Consider the following 22,298-nt stretch of genomic DNA (forward strand, 5'->3'; position numbering starts at 1 on the left):
GAGGGCGGGCGAGGGGAGCGGACTGAGCATCCAGGACAGGACAGGCCCGGCCGAGGGGCGGCGGCGAAAGACTGAGCGCCGCGATCTCTGTCAGGAAGCGCAACCTCCCCGGGCCCCGCGGGGCCGCGCAGGGGGCGTTCTCAATCCCGCGCCCGCTCCCTCTTTCCATCCCCTGCCGCCCGCAGGCCACCCCGGGGCCCGGCTATCCGCGCGCGCGTCCTCGGGCTCGGGCCCGTCCCCGGCCCTCGAGGGAGCCGCCGCCTTCATCTACACCTCTGCAGCGGCCGCGCCAGAGGCCGCCCGGGCAGGACCCCGGAGTGAGCATCGAGCGCCCCCCAAGGAGTGCACGACCCCCGGAGCCGCCCTCAACACGGACCGCGCCCGCCGGGCACACAAGAATGGTCACTGTAGGTATTCCCTTGTCGCTGAGATGAGATGGAACCTGGTTGGGGAGGGGTTAGGCACAGGCTCCGCGGAGATGGCGGGGGGGTGGGGGGGTAGGACCAGGCCTAGCTAGGCCCCGGTGGGGGGGTAGGACCGAGCCTCGGGGCCTGAGAGTGGGCAGGGCCGCACCCAGAGTGCTGGGGGCGCATAGAGTCTGGCCTGAGAGGCCTTAGGGAGCCGAACTCCGATTCGGGGAGGCGTCCTACAGCGCCCTGGGGGCGGGATTGCCCCCTTCCAGCAGGCCTGATGGGGGAGGGGCCGCAGCAGCGGAGGATGCCTTCTCCATCCAGGCCCGGACCCCGCAGGCCGCCCAGGCAAACGCAGGGCCCCAATCACTGGTGCTGGGCCAGGACAAGGCGGCAAGCCGTCCCCGAGAACCCCGGGAAAGCGGGTGGCGTCGGATCGCGCGCCCTGGGCCGTGGCCGCGCCCGGGGAGCCGGGCGTCTCGTCCTCGAGCCCGTCGACCTTGCGGCAAGCGGGGAGGGGAGAGGAGGGGGCGCGCCCGGAGGCCCCGCGGGCCCGCCGCCGCTGCCGCCGCGTCCCTTTGTTTCTCGGAGCTTCTTAGCGGGCCGTAGCCTCGCGCGGGCGCCTCAGGCTTCGGGGAGGGGGAGGGGAGAGGAGGGCCCGCGGGGGGGCTTCCTGACTGCTGGGCCCCCGCCCCACGGGGGATGGGGTAAGGAGCTCGGGGATGTCCCCTAAGCCAGGTCCAGGCGCCCCACCCTGCCAGGGCTCTGGGCCTCGGGGTGACCTTGAGAGCGCCCGCCCGCCCGCGCCGCTCGCCCCACTCCCGGTGCTTTCAGCAGCCACCGAGCTGGTCAGCTCCCGAACCCGCGGCCACGCCCGGCCACGCCCTGTATAACCACGCCCCTGCCCCGCCCATCTGGACCCCGCCCCCTGGGGCCCCCAGGGCCCGGCCTCGCCCGAGCCCTCGGATTTCCACTCGGCAACCCGGGCGTATCCCGGGGGCGGGGCTGGCCAGTTCTAGCCCCACCCCGGCTCCACCCCCGCCCCCGCCGCGCGACTCCGCTCCCCGCGCCGCCGCGCGTCCTTTGTCTGGTCCCAGCGCCCAGGCCTCCTTCTTCCGTACTTACTGCCTTTCCGGTCTGTGTGTGTGCGCGTCTCTGTGCACTGTGTCTCTTTCTGGGCCTCTTCTTGGAGTGGGGGCGAGCACAGTGGGTGGAGGGATGCTCAGCGCTCCCTCCCTACAGGGGACCCTGGGACCCGCCCACCTGGCTCGGAGAAAGGAGGCTGGAGAGGCCACGCTTCTCTGCTGTGTGACCTTAGGCCGGCTCCCTCCCCTCTCTGGGCCTCAGGCTGCCAATCCAGGTGCAGGAACGCGAGTGCAGCCTCCTGAGGACTCTCAGAACCCCCACAACAGCCCAACATCCATTCCTCTGATCTGTTCCTTCATTTGAAAGAGGGAAACTGATGCACAAAGGGGCAAGGGTGTGGTCAGAGGTCACACAAGGGCCTTGAAGCCCTGAAAGGCCTGGCTACTCCACTGGAGGGCACTCAGGCAGAGGTCCACCATGCGGACAGGCTGGGAGGAAGTGAGGGGATAAACTGAGACAGTGAGGGCCCTACATGGAGGGAGAAGGACCCAGAAGTGGGAGGCCTAGTTAGCACCACGTGGTGGCCCAGCCTCACTATGCATAGCCACTCAATGCCCTATTGTCGCCAGCATCCAGGCATCTACCACTGTGGCTGAGACCAAGGGGCACAGCTGGGGCCAAAGGGGTCAGACACAGGAGGATCTACATGGCAAGTGACTGTAGGTGTTCACTGCAAAATCCTTATGTCACGTGTGTGTGCAATGGTGCAAAAGAGTTGAAGAAACAGTGGCAGAGAAGGGGGGCAGACAGATGGGTTCAGAGGGCAGAAGAGGACAGAGAAACGGGGCGGGGGGGGGGGGGGGAGAAACAGAAAGAGAGATCCAGAGGAAGAGCTGGAGAGACTGGGAGGGAAGGTTCCATTGCCCCCAGTGGGTCTCTGCCTCTCCATCCTGGATCTACCCTCCTCCTCTCTGAATTCACCTCTTCACTCCTGACCTGGGACAGCCCTCCAAGGTCCCTGCGATCCCCGAGTCATCCCAGGCCACGCGTTTGCTGTGGGCTGGGGCAGGGCGGGTGTGGTCTCCACCAATCCGATCCCTATTAGCGGCTCAGCCGGCTGAGCTGCAGAGGAAACGCGACACTGATCCTGCTAAGCTCTGGCACAGATGGGAGGGAGATGGGGTGCTGGGGAGATTAGTAGGCTGGTTCTCAAGATCCCAATTACCTTTTAACCCCATCCAAGTTGAGGATTTTTGGGGTGGCTCTGTAGGCTCTGGGGTAGTCAGATCAGTAGTCAAACTTCATCATTACCACCGCCTCCCATCACTCCCCGGCAAATCTCAGGTCCCTCTGACCCTCAATTTCTCCATCTAAGAAGTGGAGAAGATGATCTCCAGCTTTCAGTGTGCTTGTGGGAAGTCAACGAAACCTTTGCACCTGCTCAGTGCCTGACACATAGTCGGGGTTCCAAAGCTGGAACTTGCTGTGTCCTGAAACAGTGGCTTGTGTACTGCTAATTATTGGGGGAGGGGGTTCCCATAGAAGACGTCATCAGCCAATCACAGAACTCTAGTTTGCTGAGCCCAGAAGGGAATTCAGAATCCATCTTTGTGTTAGGGAATCTCTGTGCCATATCCTTAGTGGAGGGACAGAGGCTTAGAGAGGCAGTATGAGTGTCGGAGGATACACAGTGAGGAAGGTGGAGCCAGGAGCCGGCATATGGTGGCACCCAGTAAACATTTGTTGAATTGAATGGGTAGACTCGGCCAACAGAGTGAGTTTAAATGTAGTCATGCCTGGGCTAGGTGTAGAGTTAGTGCTTGGTTTCACTTTGCTGTTGTTTTTACTATTATTAGCCTTTTTTGTTAGTAAAGTAGGTTCTGATGTCCAAGCTCCAGATCTGAATTCTTTTTTTCTTTTTTTTAAGATTTTATTTATTTATTCACGAGAGACACACAGAGAGAAGGCAGGGACATAGGCAGAGGGAGAAGCAGGCTCCCTGTGAGGAGCATGATGTGGGACTCGATCCCAGGACCCCAGGATCATGACCTGAGCCAAAGGCAGACGCTCAACCACTGAGCCACCAAGGGGTCCTCCGGATCTGATTTCTAGATACGCCATTTGCATGACACCCAACCTCGTGGAAATCCCCACCCCTTCACTGAGATTGTTACCTCTTCTGTTAAATGAAGAAAAGAGTCCCACAGTGTTCAATGTTGGAAGAATTGCCCGGAAATTTTCACATAAAGGATTTTGTCTAGCATATAACAGGCCACCCATACGTGGCCATTGGTGAAGTATGAATCTTATGAAACTGGATGCAGACCTGTAGTGTGCCTTACTGCTTTATCACAGGCGCCTGGGACAGACATTGCTAATCAACCCAGTGTGGGTTCCTGCTCAGTCTGGACGAGGCTTCAGAATAACTCTCCCGGAAGCCCCCAGACAGCCACTCTCAGCCAACTGGAGATGCAGGGGAGTTGACCCTCCATTGCCATCCTTTTGATAAGAGTAAACAGAAAGGAAACAGAGGCCCAGAGAAGAGCTAAGATCATCCCTGAGGACACACACCTATGAGGTGGCAAAGCTGCCCCCAGGCATTGGTGACTGTCTTTAAAACCAGCTCTGAAGTCCATCAGAGCCAGGTTTGAAATCGAATTCCCCATTCATATCCCTCGACGTCTGAGCTCAGTTGCCTCACTTATAAAATGGAGACTGTGTTGCTGTCTCTAAAGATGATTGGGAGTAATAAGTGAAATGATGCCTTTCCAGGCATCACTTCACACAGTGCCTGGCACACAGAAGATGTCAATGGAGCAGGACCAGTATTAATAGCAGTATTTACGAGGCAGGGATGACAGACATGACAAGCTGCTTCCTGTGATTGTGCCCATGGCAGACCTGATCCCGAATGCTTTGCAGCTGCACCCATATGTGACTTTAGATCCTTCCCTGGGGTCACTGTGCCAGTAACTTGGAGTTTGCCGCAAAGTGGAGCTGAGGCCCAGAAGCTTTGTGGAGCCTACCCGAGGACACACAGCTGAGAAATGTTAGAGCTAGCACTATTCTTCATTGGCAGTGAAAGTTGAAAATACAGACTGTAGACCAGAAAAACTCCTGTGCAAATCCCTGTCACGCCATTTATAACCTGCGTGACCGTTAGTAATTATTTATTTATTTATTTATTTATTTATTTATTTATAGAAGATTTTATTTATTCATTCATGAGAGACACACACACAGAGAGAGAGAGAGAGAGAGAGAGAGGCAGTGACACAGGCAGAGGGAGAAGCAGGCTCCATACAGGGAGCCCGACGTGACACTCGATCCCAGGGACTCCAGGATCACGCCCTGAGCCAAAGGCAGGTGCTCAACCACTGAGCCACCCAGGGATCCCCAGTAATTTTTAAAACATTGCTGAACTTCGCTTTCCTCATCTGTTGTCTTAGCTCGGGCTGCTCTAACAAAATGCCATAAACTGGGAGACTTAAACAGCAGACATTTATTTCTCATAAATCTTCTTCTGGAAACTGGGAAGTCCAAGATCAAAGTAGCAGCCAATTTGGTTTCTAGTAAGGACTTGCCCCCTGTTTTGCAGGTGGATATCTTCTTGCTGTGTCCTCACATGGTGGAGAGAGAGATCATCTCTCTCCTGTCCCTTTTTGTAAGGACATGAATACCATTCATTCGGGCTCCACCGTCATGACCTAATTACCTCCCAAAGATTCCACATCCAAATACCATCACATTGGGGATTAAGGTTGCCACATATAAATTTGAGGGGACACAGGCATTCAGTTCACAGCGTCTGTTAAGCAGAAAAAATTAAGAACTCTTTTCAGGGTGGTCGAGAATAAGGAAAAAAAACAACAACAACCTTTCCTGTAGAGGGCTTTGCACGGTGCCTGGCACACAGTATGTCCAATATTTGGGAACAAGTATGGTATTGTATTTTGGGTCAGGGATGGCTGAGATGAAGTGTACCTGCTGACACTTTCTAATTCTGTGGTCACAAAGATCTTGCTAATCAATCACAGTGATCTCTCCTGCTGAAACTGAATATGGCTTCTAATCCTTCCTAATTCATCCCTTTGTGAAAACCCTAGCAATCAATTTGATTTTTCAAGTGAGGGTAACCCATCTGCCAACAATGCCATAGGAGAAAACCTAAGGAAATGGCTGGGTACTTTACCTTCCCATGCCCATGACAGATAATCCCAGCTCTGTTTCCTGCTGAGCCCAGATGTGGCTTTAAAAGTCTTCTCTGTGTGGTCCTTATGTGTAAAATACATGTACAATATTTTTGAAAATTGCTAAATACTTCTAAGAAAGCAGATCTTAGAAGTTCTCAACACAGGAAAAAAAATTATAACTATGTATGATGATGGATGTTAACTAGACTTATCATGAAGATAATTTTGCAATATATACAAATATTGAATCATTGTGTTATACACCTGAAACTAAATGTAACATTATATGTCAGTTGTTTTAAAAATAGATGTAAGAAATAAGTTAAATAAAATTCAACATCTAGGGGATCCCTGGGTGACTCAGTGGTTTAGCGCCTGCCTTCGGCCCAGGCCGTGATCCTGGAGTCCCGAGATCTGAGTCCCACATCGGGCTCCCTGCATGGAGCCTGCTTTTCCCTCTACCTGTGTTTCTGCCCCTCTGTGTGTGTGTGTCTCTCATGAATAAATAAATAAATAAATAAATAAATAAATAAATAAATAAATAATCTTTAAAAAAATTCAACATCTATTCTTTAAAAAAAATCTTGTTAGGATACTAGGAATAAAATTAAACATTCATAATATGAAAACCCACAGCAAAAGTCAAATTTAGCTGTGAAATATTTAAAGCATTTCCTTTAACATTATGAATATAAAGAAGCCATTACCACAATGTAACCCCTGCAATAAGACAAGAAAAATAAATAACAGGTATAGATTGGAGATAAATAAATAAAACTGTCATTATTTGCTGGTGTTATTATGTTAGTTATACATTTAAATAGCTCAAGGGCACCTGGCTGGCTCAGTCAGTAAAGCATGCAACTCTTGATATCAGGGTTGTGAGTTCAAGCCCCACATTGGGTGTAGAGATTACTTAAAAATAAAACATTTTTAAAAAGTAATAGGGACTTCTGGGTGGCTCAGTCAGTTGAGCACCTGACTCTTTTTTTTTTTAATTTATTTTTTATTGGTGTTCAATTTACTAACATACAGAATAACCCCCAGTGCCCGTCACCCATTCACTCCCACCCCCCGCCCTCCTCCCCTTCTACCACCCCTAGTTCGTTTCCCAGAGTTAGCAGTCTTGAGCACCTGACTCTTGATTTCAGCTCAGGTTGTGATCTCAGCGTTGTGGGGGATTGAGCCCCGTGTCAGTTTTAGTGCTGAGGGTGAGAGGGACATCTCCTTGAGATTATCTCTTTCCCTCTCCCTCTGCCCCTCTTCTCTCCCTCTCTCTCAAATAAATGAAAAAATTTTTAAATAATAAAAATGAGGGACTCCTGGGTGGCTCAGCAGTTGAGCATCTGCCTTCAGCTGGGGACGTGATCCTGGAGTCTGGGGATCGAGTCCCATGTCGGGCTCCCTGCAGGGAACCTGCTTCTCCCTCTGCCGATGTCTCTGCCTCTCTCCCTGTGTCTCTCATGAATAAATAAATAAAATATTAAAAAATAAATTAAAAATAAATGAAAATGATAAAAAATAGCTCAGTGGAAAACCTGGGCATGGGAGGGTAATGAATGCCTAGTGGGAAAATTATGGATGAAGCAAAAGAAATACTAACACATTTGGGATAGGAATTACCTTTGGTGGCAGGAGGGCAGTATGTAGTCAGGGAGAAGCTTATGAGGACTTCAAAGCTAATAAAAATATTATATTTCTTATTCTGAAAACAAAAGTGTTCATTTTATTGTTCTAGAAATGCACAGATTGATTTTAGACAGGCAAACATAGCAAACAGATATATATGGCATCTATATATGGAATTTCTCACAGTAAAATCACATGTAAGGTGCTTGCCTAATGCTGGAGGAATGGTAGGGATTATTAGAATAATACTTGTCCTCTCTCCATGTTTAAGCCCATGTCAGACATGACTGATCCATCACCACTGAGCCCCTCCTCAATCCCACTGATTCCTGAGTAGGGACTGGGCCGTGAGCGGGTGTGGCCTGTTGTCTCCAGCAGATACTCGGGGCCATGGAGTCTCAGGTGGCGGGGGGCCCGGCCGGCCCGGCCCTGCCCAACGGGCCACTCCTTGGTACAAACGGAGCCACTGATGACAGCAAGACCAACCTCATCGTCAACTACCTGCCCCAGAACATGACCCAGGACGAGTTCAAGAGTCTCTTCGGCAGCATTGGTGACATTGAATCCTGCAAGTTGGTTCGAGATAAGATCACAGGTGTGGCTGCTGGCAGGTGGGGAGGGAGGAGACAGAGGTGGTAGTCTCAGGAGTACAGGTGTGATGGGGGCAAGTAGCACCCTGGGGGATCCGAGGTATAATGGGGAGACAGGTGTGATCTCTGGTGGGGTATCTCAGGGGTGATGGGGGCAAGCAGGACTCTGGGGGATTTGAGGTGTCCTAGGGACAGGGTAGTACTCGGGGGGGGGGGGGGGAACAGTAAGATGGGGATCTTAGTTCTCACAACCTTGAGCAATGGCAGTCAGCCTCTCAGGACTGGGTCTGGGAGGACACGGGTACGTGTGGGGAGGTCATCATCCTGGTCCTGCCCACAGGGCAGAGCCTCGGTTATGGGTTTGTGAACTACTCTGACCCCAACGATGCAGACAAAGCCATCAACACCCTCAACGGCCTCAAACTGCAGACGAAGACCATCAAGGTTAGTGCCCTCCTCATTTCTCTCTGCTGCCTGTCCCCCATTACTGCCCATCTACAACTATCCCCAATCTCCCTTATTACTGCCCACTTGGACTGCCCCCTTCACTGCCACTTAATGCCTACAGCCACCTCCCCTGCCACAAACCCCTTTTCCCACCCACCCATCTCCTCCATGGTTCATCCCCTCAGTGGTTCAAACTCTCCCCCAAGAATTCCTAGCTGGGCACCCAGGCCCAGACTCTTCCTCTCTGAAACTCAGTTTCCTCATTTGTCAGAGAATATCAGCATATCAGCTCCACATTCTCTGGTGGCTCAGGGAAGTAGCCATCCCATTGGCAGTAGAAGAGTGACCAGGGTCTGACGGGCAGTCCCCTTGCCTTTGTCATGGAAATGGAGGAGGGGTGGGGGCCCATCTGCCATCTGGAGCCTAATTAGGGTCTGGGAGGGCGGGATTAGGGGCGAGCCCCTCCCCCACCTTTGTGCAATGCCCCTCCCCCCACAACCTCCCCTCTCAGCAGCTGCAGCTGGGACTCTGCTAGCCCAGGTTCCCTGGGGGGGGTCGCCATGGAAACCCCCCTCTCTAGGTTTGCCTGGGGGTGTCTGGACTCCGCCCCACAAATCTGCTCTGGAACCTTGGGGGAGGCTACACTGGGGGTGCCCATCTGGCCCCAGTTGTCTCTGGGAAGTGAGGTGCAGGAATCTCTTCCTCTTATTCTGCGTGGTGGGGGAGGATGAGGTCATGACCTGATGAGTCTCTCTCCTTGGCCAACTAGACCCAGAAGCCCTGGGGCATGAGGGTGACAAATCCAGAGGCCATTATGCATGTGATGCAGTGAGCGTGTGTGTATGTGTGTGTGAGATACCCTGGGCTGTGAGCCATTGTGTTTGTGGGACACCGCAGCTATGTGTCTGTTGTCTCATGAGTCTGGCTGTTAGAGACTTCGAGTGTGTCACTGTGTGTCTGTAGGATGTGTTTATTTCACAGGTGCTTTGTGACACACTGGGACTCCAGCTGTGACCTGGTGGGGCTGTGTGGGTGTGTCTGGCTGTGACAAGGTGTTTGTGTGGCAGACTGAAGTTGTGTGGGTGTGTCTACCTGTGCCCTATTCGGGATGGAACGGGTGTGACGTGGGCTTGTGCAGTGGTGACAGGTGTGTGGTTCTGCGACTCTTACTGTAATTACTGAAGACCCCCAGAGCTTCTGTGAATGTCTTAGCAGCCTTGAGTCACCGTTTTGCTGGTGCAGTCACCGGGGCTGTGCAGTGGGTGGCACAGTGTGGCCTCGTGTCTGTGTATGTGTCTGTGTGTCTGCCTGGGTGGCACTGTTGTATGGCTGGTCCCGACTGGGTGCTCTGGCAGATTTTGCCCTAGTCACGTCTGGCCGAGCGCACATCCAGGTGAGGGACCTGGGTCAGCCCCCATCATGTGCGGATGGAGAAGACCCCCAAAGCCCTACTCAGTGCCTCAAGTGACTTCTGACCCCAAACACCCACTCAGAAGCTCACACTTGCCTTCCCCTCACCCCTAACTTTGATTCATCAACAAACCCTCACCCCTCAAAACTCACAGCCTCACAGGCCAGAGTGGAAACCATCAAGTACATGGCTATGATTTTTAATTATTACTACAGGAAAAAGAGCAGCTGCGGTGTTTGTGTTTGTTTCCTGGAGGACCCCAGGTGCTCACAATTGCATTAATTAGAACCCCTCTACCTCCAGCCCATGAGGCTCTCACCCAGACCCACCCCTGGCCCCATTGACTCCTTTTGTTAGTTTTTTAATTACTCATCTCTAATGAAATGATATGCCCTCACAACTCACCACCCCAAACGAAAGCCAGACCCTTGACAATGACCCTTATCTACCTAGAGGTTAATTTAGAAAGAGACGGAGAATAGACCCTGGCAGAAATAGAGACGCTCATGCCCCAGCCCGGTGCCCCTGGAAGCTATAGGTCAACCTGTGAGCATCTGGGGGCCCCTCCAGACTGTGTTTCCAGGACACTGATAAGCACACAATGAGATGGGGTCACACAACTGGCTGCTCTGTAAATGGACTTTTCTTTCCCTCAGTTTACAATACTCGCCACTGTTTCGGGGAAATAAATATACACGTCCACCATTTTTTAAACAGCTGCAGAGAGTTTCATTGTTGGGCTGGACCATAATTAATGACACAAATCGAAAGATTATACTAAAACGTGTCCAATTCACGACTGAGAGAAGTGCTTGGAGAGAGTGACGGGGGCGGGTGGGTAGGGGCGGAGGACCAAATTCAGATGGGAGAGGACAGGGAGGACATTTGAGCTGAGACAAAAGAAGAGCGGAGAGGAAGGATGTTCCCGGCCGACGGGAACAACCAGAGCAAAGGCCTCGTGGCTGAAGTGTGCCTGGTGTGTTTGGGGAACACAGAGACTGGTGTGGCTGAAACAGAGCGATCTGGGCAGAGATGGGAGTGAGGGGGTGGGGTGATGGGCAGGTTGTGTGGGGCCTTGTGGGCTGTGAGAAGGACTTTTACTCTGGAGAAAGTGAGAGCCACAGAAGGTTCTGAGCCAAGGAAGGATGTGCCCTGACTCAGTTGCTCACAGGCGCCCTCTGGCAGCTGTAGAGGAAAGAGATGGGACGTTAGACTGGGGGGTGGGGACCGGGGGTACAGGCTGCTGTACTGGTCTGGGCGAGCGATAGTGGGAGGTGGGCCAGGGTGGGGCAGTGGAATTGGGAGTGTGTGGATTCCAAGTAATGAGGAAGGATCGGTGGTGGATTGGGTGTCCGTGTGAAAGACAGGCACTGGGGACAGTTACTGAACTGGGACAAGTTGGGAGCAGTTGGGAGCTGGGTGCAGCCTCACAGAGTGTGACCGCCTGTGAGACCTCGTGCGGCACCCAGAGGCAGGTGTCACACAGGCCCACACTAGAGTCGGACGTTTGGGAGTCATCAGCATGGAGCTGGTGGGTAAAGACCTGGGTGGCCCTGTGTGCCCCAATGTGGTCAGAAAGAAGGGCCACAGTCCTGGGCTCACCTTCCAAAGAAGCAGGAAATTTCATGTTGATGGAGTGTACGGCGTGAGCTCAGGGGCTGGGGGCTCGAGGTCCTGGGGAGACATCTGACCCGGGGGCCCAGCAACGGGTCTCCCCCACCACTTTATGCAGGCCGGGCCTCATTGTCGGCCAGGGCCACGTCCCCTCCCCCATGCCCTGGCCGGCACCACCCAGGGAGGTGACTTGAGAGATATTTGTTGAGGGACTAGATGAGGCGCCTCTGCAGCTCCCTGGTGGTCGGGACGTGGCCTCCCTCTCCCCATCTGTGAACCGGGTCCTCCCCTCACCTCTGCCCACCTGGGCCCCCACTCCAGGTGTCCTATGCCAGACCCAGTTCTGCATCCATCCGCGATGCTAACCTGTACGTCAGCGGACTCCCCAAGACCATGAGCCAGAAAGAAATGGAGCAGCTCTTCTCCCAGTACGGCCGCATCATCACTTCTCGCATCCTGGTGGACCAGGTCACAGGTAGGCTGCGCGGACGCTGCGCCTGGCAGGGCACTGGGCCGGGGAGGGGCGGGTGACGGGCCCTCGTGACGCGCCCTCACTCCCTGGCAGGTGTCTCTCGGGGCGTGGGGTTCATCCGCTTTGACAAGAGGATTGAGGCCGAGGAGGCCATCAAAGGACTGAATGGGCAGAAGCCGCTGGGCGCGGCCGAGCCCATCACGGTCAAGTTCGCCAACAACCCGAGTCAGAAGACTGGGCAGGCCCTGCTCACTCACCTCTACCAGTCGTCGGCCCGGCGCTACGCAGGCCCCCTGCACCACCAGACGCAGCGCTTCCGGTGAGCGCCCCGCCACCCAGCCCCGGGCACCGAGACCCCCACGCTGGGGGCCCCAGCCTTGCAGCCACCCTCCCTGAACCCCGTTCCTCCAGGGCAGAGGGACCCTGGGAGGGGGTCCACACCGAGGGCAGCAGATGGGAAATGTGTGGGCTGGTCAGAGGCTGAGGCCAGGCCCTCGTACCCGGCAGGCCCTCAACGGACGGGCGCAGGGCACTAGGAGTGGCATTGTCGGTGTTGGGAGTTTTTAGAGTCAAAGAACAAAAAAAAAGCGCTTTAGAGTCACCTGATGGGGGCCCCCCTCTGTCGGGGATGGGGCTCCAGCCGTCTGTGCCTCCTGGTGTCTAGACCATGAGCACGGAGCTCGTGTTGCCTGTAATTTACCAACAGGGACCCTAAGGCACAGAGAGGTGTTGTCACTCGCCAGGCCGGGCTCTGCCGAAAAGAGGCTTGAACCTTCCCTTCTGGGGCCCCGAGCCCCGCAGGGTGGGGGCAGGCGAGTGGGGCTGGGCAGGCTGGGATGGGGAGGACAGGACGCGGGCACAGGCCAGGCAGCGGCAGGGCAGGCGAGAGGCAGCGCCCGAGTGACCACGGTTCCGTGCCAGGCGGTGTCCAGCCGGGCGGGGAGCAGGCGGGTGGGGGCAGGGCTGGGCTGCTGGCCTGCTGGGTGGGGGCAGGGAGGGCAGGCCGGCCACCGGCCAGCGTCAGGCCAGCGTCACAGCTGGGGGTGTGCCCGGAGGCCACCGGTGACCACCCCTTTTGCTTCCACAGGCTGGATAATTTGCTCAACATGGCCTACGGAGTCAAGAGGTAACAGTGCCCCCGCCCCGCTGCCCCCAGCTCCCCACTGTCCCTCCTTGGACTCTTGCCCCAGTGGGCCCCCTCCCCACCGCCACCACCAGGACCGCCAGCTCAGCTGTGCGTCTGCCCCTTGCCCCGGAGTAGCGTGTCCATTTAGAGAATTAGGGGCTACGGAGCCTAGTGAATGCCTAGAAAGAGCTACTACAGAACTGGGCCCTGGGAGGGGCTGTCCGGGGGGACCCGCTCCAGCCCAGGGAAGGGTGAACCATGTTGCCTGGTCACACCCATGCCCCCTGGTTCCCACGCTAAGTCTGAGTTGCATCTGCCAACTGTTGATGGTCTTTGCTGAGGGTCACAGAATACCCCCCTTCTACCCCATAGTCCAGGATGGACCTTGAGGCTCGCACAACGTTGTCCACCTCCCCGACCCTGTGAAGGTCCCTGTGGGATTTTTGTTTTTGGGTTTTTTAAGATTTTATTTATTCATGAGAGACACAGAGAGAGAGAGGCAGAGATGCAGGCAGAGGGAGAAGCAGGCTCCCCATGGGGAACCCAGTGCAGGACTCGATCCCAGGACCCCGGGATCACGACCTGAGCCGAAGGCAGACAGTCAACCACTGAGCCACCCAGGCGTCCCTAGGTCCCTGTGTTTCTTGATCGTAAGCTGTTGAGCACACACTGAGTGCCGGCCGCTGGCCTCGGGCTCGGGGACCCAACAGGGCCCAGCCGGACTTGGTCTCTTCTCGCAGAGAAGAAACAGCATTGAGCACAGGGCTTGGCACACAGTGGGCGCTCAATAAGAGGTAGCCACTCTCATGATTATCGTTACTGTTATTAATTATCTCAGCCTAGTGGGGAAAGACACTTTTCCCCTGCAAGTGAACAGGGCTGTGAAGCGGGCCAGAGAGGGGGTGATGAGGACCCCGCAGAGACTTCCTCACCTGTCCAAGGTGCCAGAGCCTGGGCAGAACCGGGCAGGAGGGAGCAAGCCGTTAGTCCTCAGTGGCCAAACTGACCGAGTCAGACTCTGGGGCTCCCTCTGAGCAAGCAAGCGAGGCCTTGGGAGTCAGGGAGGCCCCGAGGCACATGGGCAGAGCAGACCCTGCGTGTTCATTCATTCAGTGGTTGGTCAGTCAGTCAACAAACCCTCCCAAGTGCCTGCTGCACTCAGAGCTCTTCTGAGCTGGAGCACCTTGGAGTGGATCATCCATATACAGCTTGAACAGGAAAAGTTTGGCAAGGGGCAGGGGCAGCAGCGGCCCAGTTACGAGGCAGAGACCTGGTAGTGGAGGGTGGTACTTGGCCAGCTGCACTCCCCTCCTGGCCCCGAGCACTGCCCTTCGGGCGGGCCTCTAGCCTGGAGGGGCGGCCAGGGGCCGGGGGTGGGGGGGGGGTGGGGGGGAGCGCTGCTGAGGGCAGGGGCGGGGTGGGATCAGTGAGGGGAGGGCAGGAGTTGGTGGGAAAATGTGCCAAGGGAGGGGTTAGTGGTCAGGGGTGGGGAAGGGGCCAGGGTCAACTGGAGCCAGTGGGGTCAAAGCTTACGGGGTCAAGGGATAGACAGGGGCTCTCGGTAGGATTGTGGGTGAGGGCCCAGTGTTCAGGGGAGGTCAGAAGTCAGGCCAGGGCTACAGCTCAGGATGGAGATTGGGGGCCAGCATCTCAGAGCAGGTCACAGTTTCAGGTGGGGTCAAAGGTGGAGGTCATGAAACTGTCGTGGCGGGGAGCACGGCACAGCCAGCGGTCACAACGGTGTTGGGGGTCACGGGGGTCAGGGGTGTGCCGGGGGTCAGGGCAGAGCCCGCGTGACCCCCAAAGTAGTCCCCTGTCGCTCATCGCCAGGTTCTCGCCCATCGCCATCGACGGCATGAGCGGCCTCGCGGGTGTGGGCCTGTCCGGGGGCGCAGCGGGCGCTGGCTGGTGCATCTTCGTGTACAACCTGTCGCCGGAGGCGGACGAGAGCGTGCTGTGGCAGCTGTTCGGGCCTTTCGGGGCCGTCACCAACGTCAAGGTCATCCGCGACTTCACCACCAACAAGTGCAAGGGCTTCGGCTTCGTCACGATGACCAACTACGACGAAGCGGCCATGGCCATCGCCAGCCTCAACGGCTACCGCCTGGGCGAGCGCGTGCTGCAGGTGTCCTTCAAGACCAGCAAACAGCACAAGGCCTGAGCCGCCGCCGCCCTCCCCACCCTCCCCGGGCAGCAGAGAGAGAGAGAAAGAGAGAGAGAGGGGCCCCGAGAGAGACAGCGCAGGCCGACCACCGACGGCACGAGGGCCCCGCGTCCCTGCGGAAGCCACAGGGTGAGCACTTGGGGTGGGAGAGTCTGCAGGGAATGGGGGGTGCCTGGGGGTCCCCCACCCCGTCCTCCTGCCCCCACCCCAGGCTGGGCTGTTCACTCTCTCGTCTTGGTTTTGTTCACGGCGATGGTTTTTGTTTCTTTTTTCGGCTAAAAAGAAAGCAGAGACGTGCCCCCACCCCACCTTCAACCACCCTCCGCGGGATGGCTTTGCGGGGGCGCTGGGGGTGCCCTCCCAGACCCCCTTGTCCAGGCCTCCCCAACACCTAGATGAGCCTGAGGGGAGGGGGAACAGGTTTAAAAATCCCCAAAAAAGCAAAACGGAGGAGGGGTGTGGGCATTCCTGGCCCAGAGCCCCTGGATAGAGTGTGAGGAGCAGGGGGAGGGGCTGGAAACAGAAACAAAATGAAAAAAAAGGGGGGGGTGGGAGGGGAAGAAAAACTCTATTTTTGTAAAAAGGGAAAAAAGACCTCGTGGAGAATTTTTACTGGGGATTCTTGAACTTGAAAAAAAAAAAAAACACAAAAAAAGACAAAAAAAAAAAAAGAAAATATTTTGGCAGGTTATGTTTACCAACTGGGGCAGGGGCAGGGAGCAGGGCTTGGGGGCCGGGGGTCCACGGGGCCACACAGAGAAACACAGCCACGCGAAGACACGCGGGGGACACGTGCACACACACACACACACACACGCACACACACACCCCACAGGGACACACAGAAGCACGCCCGGACAGACCCAGAGACACGCCCCGGACACACCTTCAGGAGCTCGTTGGCCAGACCCAGACAGGCAGACAAACACGTGGATAATCACAGGAGACTCGGAAGCGTGGGGCTACGCAAATGTGGCCACGGGCAGACATCATCGGGGGCTAAGGCGGCCGCAGGTGGCTGCGGAAGGCGAACATTTCCACGTGGACACGGGAGAGCGGAGACAGACACAACTGGACACACAAATCTAGACACCCAGTCCCGGAGAAACCAGAGCTACGATACCCAGGAGACACAGACACGCGCATGGCATCCCTTAGGCCCAGGGGAGAGGTGGTAGCCCAGACCCTGGCCCAGTCCACTTCCTCCAGCTAGGCCGCCCGGGGCTCCCCCGGACGCATGGCCCTCCTCAGCCCAGCTCCAGGTTCTCTGCTCTCTCCTGGCTCATCAGTGGTCCCTGCCGCCCACGAACACAGGCGTGCACACACAGCATCCATGCATCCAAACACACGATACCTCGTTTCACTTTTGGCATCATTGTGGGCTGGAGGCAGCCCCCGCCCCCCAACACTTGAGGCCAAAGGACCCCCTGTCCCCGGGGCTGAACCTCCCTGGGCCGAGGCCCTGGCCCAGAGGCTGAGGGGGGAGGCTGGGCCCTGAGCCTTCCCCCTCCCCCCAAAGGCCTCCCCAGCAGGAAGTACCCGCTGTTCCCTGCAGGCCCCCCCCAACCTCCCCCTACCCCGGGGGTGGACAGGGCCCAGGGGCCCAGCCCCGAATTCCCTCCCCACCCCCTTGTCACCCCCTTTCAGTTTGTTGGGTTTTTCCGTCTTTCCAAACTCCTGAGGGCCATGGATGCAGCCCCCATCCTGAGGCCCAGCCCCGGCTTCTGTCTGGAAAGTCCAGACGCTTTCCATTCCCCTAGTTTTCATTCTTTGTAAAAAAAAAAAGAAAAAAAAAGAAAAAAAAGAAAAGAAAAAAGAAAAGAAAAAGAAAGAAAAAATTTCCAACAGAAGCCGATGGCCGGAGCCCCTGGGAGCCCTCGCAGCCCCCCACCCCCCGCAGCGGGCCCAGTCAGAACTGAGAATTGCAAACCCCAGTTCAGCTTCAGTTGCCCTTCCTCCCGTGTCCCTGCGTTTGGTGTCCGGCCACGGCCCCATCGGACTGCCCAGCTCTCTCTCCCCCACCCCTCCCGGTGTTTGTTAGTAAACGTCTGTGGAGCTTCTGCTGCAAGGAACAAAAAGAAAAAAAAATCAAAAAAGCGACAAAAACACACAAACAGAAGAGGAAAAAAAAAAGCGACAAAAAAAAGGAAGAAAAAAAAAACACACAGAAGAGATTTAAAAAAAAAAAAAAGGAAAAAAAAAGACATAAACTGGCACCAGTTAACTTTCTTGTACTTTTTTGCCGAATTTAGCTTCTTGTAGTTTTAACTTATTGCTATGTTAACTATTTATTCTTGTTGCCCTGTAAGGACATTTGTGTATATTTCTGTTCCTTCATCCAGTTTGCAAGTTTAAAGGAACCACGATGTTCTCTTTGTTTCTTTAAGTTTTGCTGAGACGTGGTTATGCCTAATTTATTTATAAAAGGGGAAGTGGAATCATTAAAGTAATAATAATTATTAATAACAGTAATGGTAGCCGAGCGGCGCCCGGGGGGCGTGTGCTCTGTGGGGCGTCCCCGCGGCCAGCGACGTCCGGGGTCTTAATGGGATTATTTTTGCTCGTCTTGAGAATTTTTTCAGTCCTCTTTAGCTGGTGAAAACCCTAGCTTGTTCTTGATACACGAACCTATTTATTCTTGTGGTTTTTAAAGTCCTTCCCAACCTCCCAGCACCCCTCCAGCAGGGCAGGCACCCCCAGCGGGTCCACCCCTCTCCCTCTGCTGTTTCTTGGGGCTCTCTCCCCTCCGCCCTCCGAGCGCAGGGACACGTGTGCACACGTGGGCAGCGTGCAGGGGGCGTCTGTGAGCAATAAGGGCTGGGTCTGTCCCCGACCCTGGGGCAGCCGGGCTCTGCAGAGGGGGCACCTCCCCACACCACCCCCCTCCCCACTGAGGCCTAGGCCCCTGACACCCCAAAGTCTGGGAGGGGACTTCTTTTTCTAAAACACAGAACTCAGCCCAGCCAGGCTCCCTCCCCAGAGGCCAGCCCCTCACCCCAGGGGCCAGGGGGCCTGGGGTCTTCCACAACCCTGGGGGGCAGGGGCAGGGCCCGTGGGATGGGGGCTCAGCCCCCTCCAGCCCTCCCTTCATCCTGTTATTTATTCAGAAGGTTTCAAATCACGACAGAGTCCATGTTGGAGGTGATAAAGAACTGTAAAAAAAAAAAAAAAAAAAAAAAAAAAAAATCGAGAAAAAGACAAAAAAAAATCACAAAAACCCAAAACCCAACAAGAACACTTTGCGTTGCGTTTAGACTATTTATTACCGGGATTACAGGCCTGGCCGCGGTAACAGACTTTTACATGGAATTGTTTAATTATTTGTACTTTTCATGCCAGAAAATAAAAGTTCAGAATCTTACGGCCTCAGCTGTCTGTGTGCTGGCAGGTGGGGAGTGCTGGGAGTGTGTCACTGGTCCTGGCCGTGTGGCCACACCTAAGCCTGGCTCTCATCGGGAGCCCCCGCCCCTCCTCACTACACACACACACACATACACACGACTCAGGGTGGGTGAGAAACCAATGCAGGTGGAAGTGGCCCCGGGGGTCCATCTGCCCTGCGGCCCTGGGCTTACTCCAGGGCCCACCAGGCAGCTCAGATGTAGGCTCTGATGAGACCGCAACCCTGACGGGGGAGGTGGGTGCTGGACCTGCAGAGAGCCACCTCTCCTGCATTCCACCCTCTGCCCATCCCACTCCTGAGGAAAGCAAAGTGGACAGCCTGGTTGGGGAGAGGGAATCGTGTTTATTGTTTTGAGGTCACAGGTCAAGTCACTCATCCCCACCAGGGAGGGAGGCAAACACCCTGGGCGGGGGGCGGGGGCGGGCGCCCAGGGGGTGCGGAACTCCTTTATTCCACCTTTGGAGACCACCGGGGCCTGGGAAGGCGGGCTGTGCCCTGCCCGGCCCCCCTGAGAGCAGGGCAGAGCTCCACATGGATCCCGCCCCCACCCCCTCCCCCCGCCCCCAATGCCAGGGTGAGGAGACTGGAGGGGCAGGCCTTGGTCCCCTGGCGGAGCGCTGGGTGGGCGGGTGGCACCGTTGGGGATGTTTCTGAGCCTTGAGGTTCTGGAACCAGAGAGAGACCAAATGAGAAAGACGGAGAGAGAGGCGGAGGGGTGAGGAGAGAAGAGGTGCCTGCCTAGCTCTTTTCTTTAGAGCGTGCTGTACCCCCAAAGTTGAGGTGGGCACCTCCGCACCCAGGAGGGCTAGAGCTCATCATGGTCACCATCAGTGGGCAGTTCAGGTGGTGGCTCTGGGCAGGCGGCTGGTGTCATCAGCTCCATGAGGTACTCGCAGCGACTGGGCTCCGTGGTGCTGGTCACCACTGTCTCCTTTCCACACAGCAGGCGCACCTGGGGCAGGCAGGTGGGCGCTCAGGGGGGCTTGGGGGGGGCCTGGACCCCTGCCCCCAGCCCGCGCCCTGCCAGCACTCACGGTGGTGGAGCGGTTGGGGCCCTGCCAGCAGCCCGTGCCCTGCTCGTACTTCATGGCGCTGAACTTGTCGTGCTCGGGGCCAGCCCATGAGCCCCAGGTGCTGCAGGAGAGTGAGGTGCTTAGGAGTGGGGCTGGAGGGGACTGGGGAGCTGGGGGAAGGAAGTCTGGTCTACACCCACTCACCCGAGGCTGGTGGGGGAGCCGCCAAGTTTGGGCTTCTGAGAGACGAGCTTGAAGGGGCAAAGCCGGTAGATGTACCTGTCACAGGATGGGGATGGTGGGCAGGGGACATGGGACCCCAGCCTCCTCAAACTCCCCTGACTGACTGCCCGTAAGCCCACCCCTTCACCCCCCTGTCCTCGCCCAGGACCCCACAAGTCTACCCCACCCGCCCCGCTGGCCAGTGGGGGGCGCACTCGTTGGTGGTGAGCTCGTAGCACTGGCTGTACAGGTAGGCAAACTCTCCGTTGGGGCCAAAGTCAAAGGAAATCTCCTGCTCCAGGTTCCTGGAAGGGGAGGCCAAGCAGTTAAGGGGCAGCTGGGGACGCCACAGCCTCGTCGGGATCACATGGGGAGGCCCACTCCAGCAAGGGAGGGCCACCTGGGGGCTGGGCTCAGGCTCCTTACTGTCTGGGGACCCTCCCTGCAGGAGCTGCCACCGCCTCAGCAGAGGTAGCCTCGGCAACTCCCCATTACCACCTCCTCTGGGGAGCTCGGGGCAGGCGGCTACATGGCAGGTGCAAACACGGCCTTGTGTGGCCAGACACCCCCCCTTACCTGATGGACTCTTCCATGTCCCTCAAGGACCGCTCAGCCTCCTCAAACTTGTTGCGGGCCTCCTGGGCGGCTGGAGGGGGTGGGCAATGTGGGAGGAGGTCAGAGGTGCCCCAAAGCCCCATCCAGGAAGACGGAGGGGGTGCCACGGACACACCCACTTCCCCCAGCTCACGGCCTGCTCCGAGTGAGGACTGGGCCCAGGAAGGCCCTGCAGGCCTCTAGTCCCAGGGCAGACCCCACTCGGCTGCCCAGGCTCTGAACTCCTGAGGGAGGAGGAGGGCCAGGGCTCTTGGGGCCTAGCTGGCTCCTCACCCCAGCCTGGGGTGGCACAAACAAGCGGCAGCCTGAGGCAGGAGGGCCCCTGGGGCTGACAAGGTTAGCGATGGTTTCTCCAGGCCCCAGACACCCCTTCCAGGGCGGCCCACACGCCCCAGGTTTGCTTGGGGCCAACGCAAGCCCATCTTGGGAGCCAAGTAAGGTCCATTCCACGGGCCAGGCACGGGAGCTTGGATTCGGGCAGGGTCCCCTCCCTCCCCGGGTTGGCGCGCACCATCAATGAAGGCCTGCGTCTGCTCATCATACGGCGGCATTTTGTCCTCTTCAGTGGGGCTGGCCGCAGGCTGCGGGGGCACCAGTGGGGGTGGGGCCTCCTGGGGGAGGGGTAGAGTCAGCAACTGACCCAGCCCCCACCCGGTCACTCCCTTCTCCTCCAAACACACACCTTGGGCTGCTCCCTTGGCACCTGGGAATCTTCTTCCTCCTCTTCCTCCTCTTCCTCCTCCGGCTCCTCTTCTTCCTCCTCCTCTTCCTCCTCTTCCACGGGTGGTGAGGGCACTGGAGGCTGCTCCTCCTTGGGCTCCGTCAGGTCAGGCTCTGACGGTGCAGGTGGGGGGCTGGTGGGTAGCACCTGGCGGGTGTGTGGGCAGCAGGTGCCGTGGGCTCCGTGGTCCACCCCCGCCTCCCCGGGGCTCAAGCCCAAGCTCACACCATCACCCAGTGGGCAGCCTCTGTCTCCGCCCCTTCCAAGGGGCCTGAAGGGAGAGACAGACAGCTGGCAGGGGGGGCCCTCCACAGAGGGTGCTTGGGTTACCCAGCTGGCCAGGGTGGCCCTGTGCCAGAACCAGAGGCAGTTCCTTTGTGAGGCATTTGGGAGAGGGAAGGCTGGGAGGGGGGACTGCCTCTCTTCTCCTCCCCCGACTGACCTCAGACCGGTATTTGTCCCTGATGGCAGCCCAGAGGCGGTCAGAGAAGGCAGTGGCGTCGGCGTGCACGTCTCCCCCAAGGAGGGCCTGTGTACATGTTGGGGGTGGTGTCAGGATTGGGGCCTCCATGTGCCCCGCTTTGTGCCAGGCACGGATGTGCCCTGACCACCCATGACCAGGCCCAGAAGGGGGCAGCACAGGCCTGTGGGAACAAGGAGGGGGCCCAGAGGAGGGGCGCAGGCAGGGGTCAGCAGCCAGGGAGAGAAAGTGAGAGACACAGAGGGAGAAAGAGCTAGAGGGCACTGCAACCAGAGGTCGCTGGGCCCTTGGGAAGAGGTGGAGGCCCAGGCAGGACAGGGAAGAGGCCAGCAGCAGGGATCCGGACTGGTGAGGACAGGAGGCCAAGACCCACACCGAAGGATGAAGGACGGAGGATGGTGGGGCGAGGGTTGGGGGGACGAAGGGGAGCTGCATCTGGGGCCCGGTGGGCAGGAAATCTGGCGCTTTCCTAACCAGATGCCTCCGTGGCACCTGTGCGCTGCCACTGGGTCCCCAAGGGCAGGGAGGAGAGCCGGGCTGTTACCCTCTGGCCTCACCCAGGCAAAGCCAAGTGGCGTCAGCCATGCCGGGCTTCCCAGCAACCCTGGGAGCAGTCCATAACCAGCCTGGCCCCGCCGCCTGGCCCTACCGTCACCCTGGGGCAATGCCCTCTCCAAGTCCCGGGGCAAGAAGGATGGGGT

General features: G+C 57.1%; 2 protein-coding genes across 7 annotated transcripts in view; one reads left to right on the forward strand and one right to left on the reverse strand.

Annotated features, from left to right (window-relative positions):
• ELAVL3 (ELAV like RNA binding protein 3) lies at nt 1-18,503 on the forward strand. 3 transcript variants are annotated; one of them, XM_038567206.1, is made up of 7 exons: nt 1-407; nt 7,694-7,913; nt 8,249-8,352; nt 11,702-11,855; nt 11,946-12,171; nt 12,940-12,978; nt 14,809-18,503. In XM_038567206.1, the coding sequence occupies exons 1-7, from the start codon at nt 399-401 to the stop codon at nt 15,137-15,139; spliced, it is 1,083 nt and encodes a 360-aa protein (XP_038423134.1). In that variant the 5' UTR covers nt 1-398; the 3' UTR covers nt 15,140-18,503. The 3 variants fall into 3 exon arrangements, with proteins under 3 accessions (XP_038423134.1, XP_038423133.1, XP_038423132.1); XM_038567205.1 differs by having other exon boundaries at nt 7,697-7,913; nt 14,788-18,503; XM_038567204.1 differs by having other exon boundaries at nt 2-407; nt 14,788-18,503.
• The window catches only part of PRKCSH (protein kinase C substrate 80K-H), an 11,743-nt gene continuing 7,884 nt past the window's right edge, over nt 18,440-22,298 (reverse strand). For 2 of the 4 annotated variants that reach the window (XM_038567200.1, XM_038567202.1), the window contains exons 10-18: nt 21,559-21,645; nt 21,078-21,263; nt 20,907-21,006; nt 20,357-20,426; nt 19,996-20,085; nt 19,763-19,837; nt 19,580-19,679; nt 19,313-19,497; nt 18,440-19,210 (exon numbers count right to left, since the gene is read on the reverse strand). In XM_038567200.1, coding sequence (XP_038423128.1) covers nt 19,351-19,497; nt 19,580-19,679; nt 19,763-19,837; nt 19,996-20,085; nt 20,357-20,426; nt 20,907-21,006; nt 21,078-21,263; nt 21,559-21,645 — 855 coding nt within the window. In that variant the 3' untranslated portion in view covers nt 18,440-19,210; nt 19,313-19,350. The remainder of the gene's footprint in view (nt 19,211-19,312; nt 19,498-19,579; nt 19,680-19,762; nt 19,838-19,995; nt 20,086-20,356; nt 20,427-20,906; nt 21,007-21,077; nt 21,264-21,558; nt 21,646-22,298) is intronic. The other 2 variants (XM_038567203.1, XM_038567201.1) reach the window with 2 other exon arrangements.

Source organism: Canis lupus, chromosome 20 (genome assembly GCF_011100685.1).
Source record: "Canis lupus familiaris isolate Mischka breed German Shepherd chromosome 20, alternate assembly UU_Cfam_GSD_1.0, whole genome shotgun sequence".
NCBI lineage: Eukaryota > Metazoa > Chordata > Mammalia > Carnivora > Canidae > Canis > Canis lupus.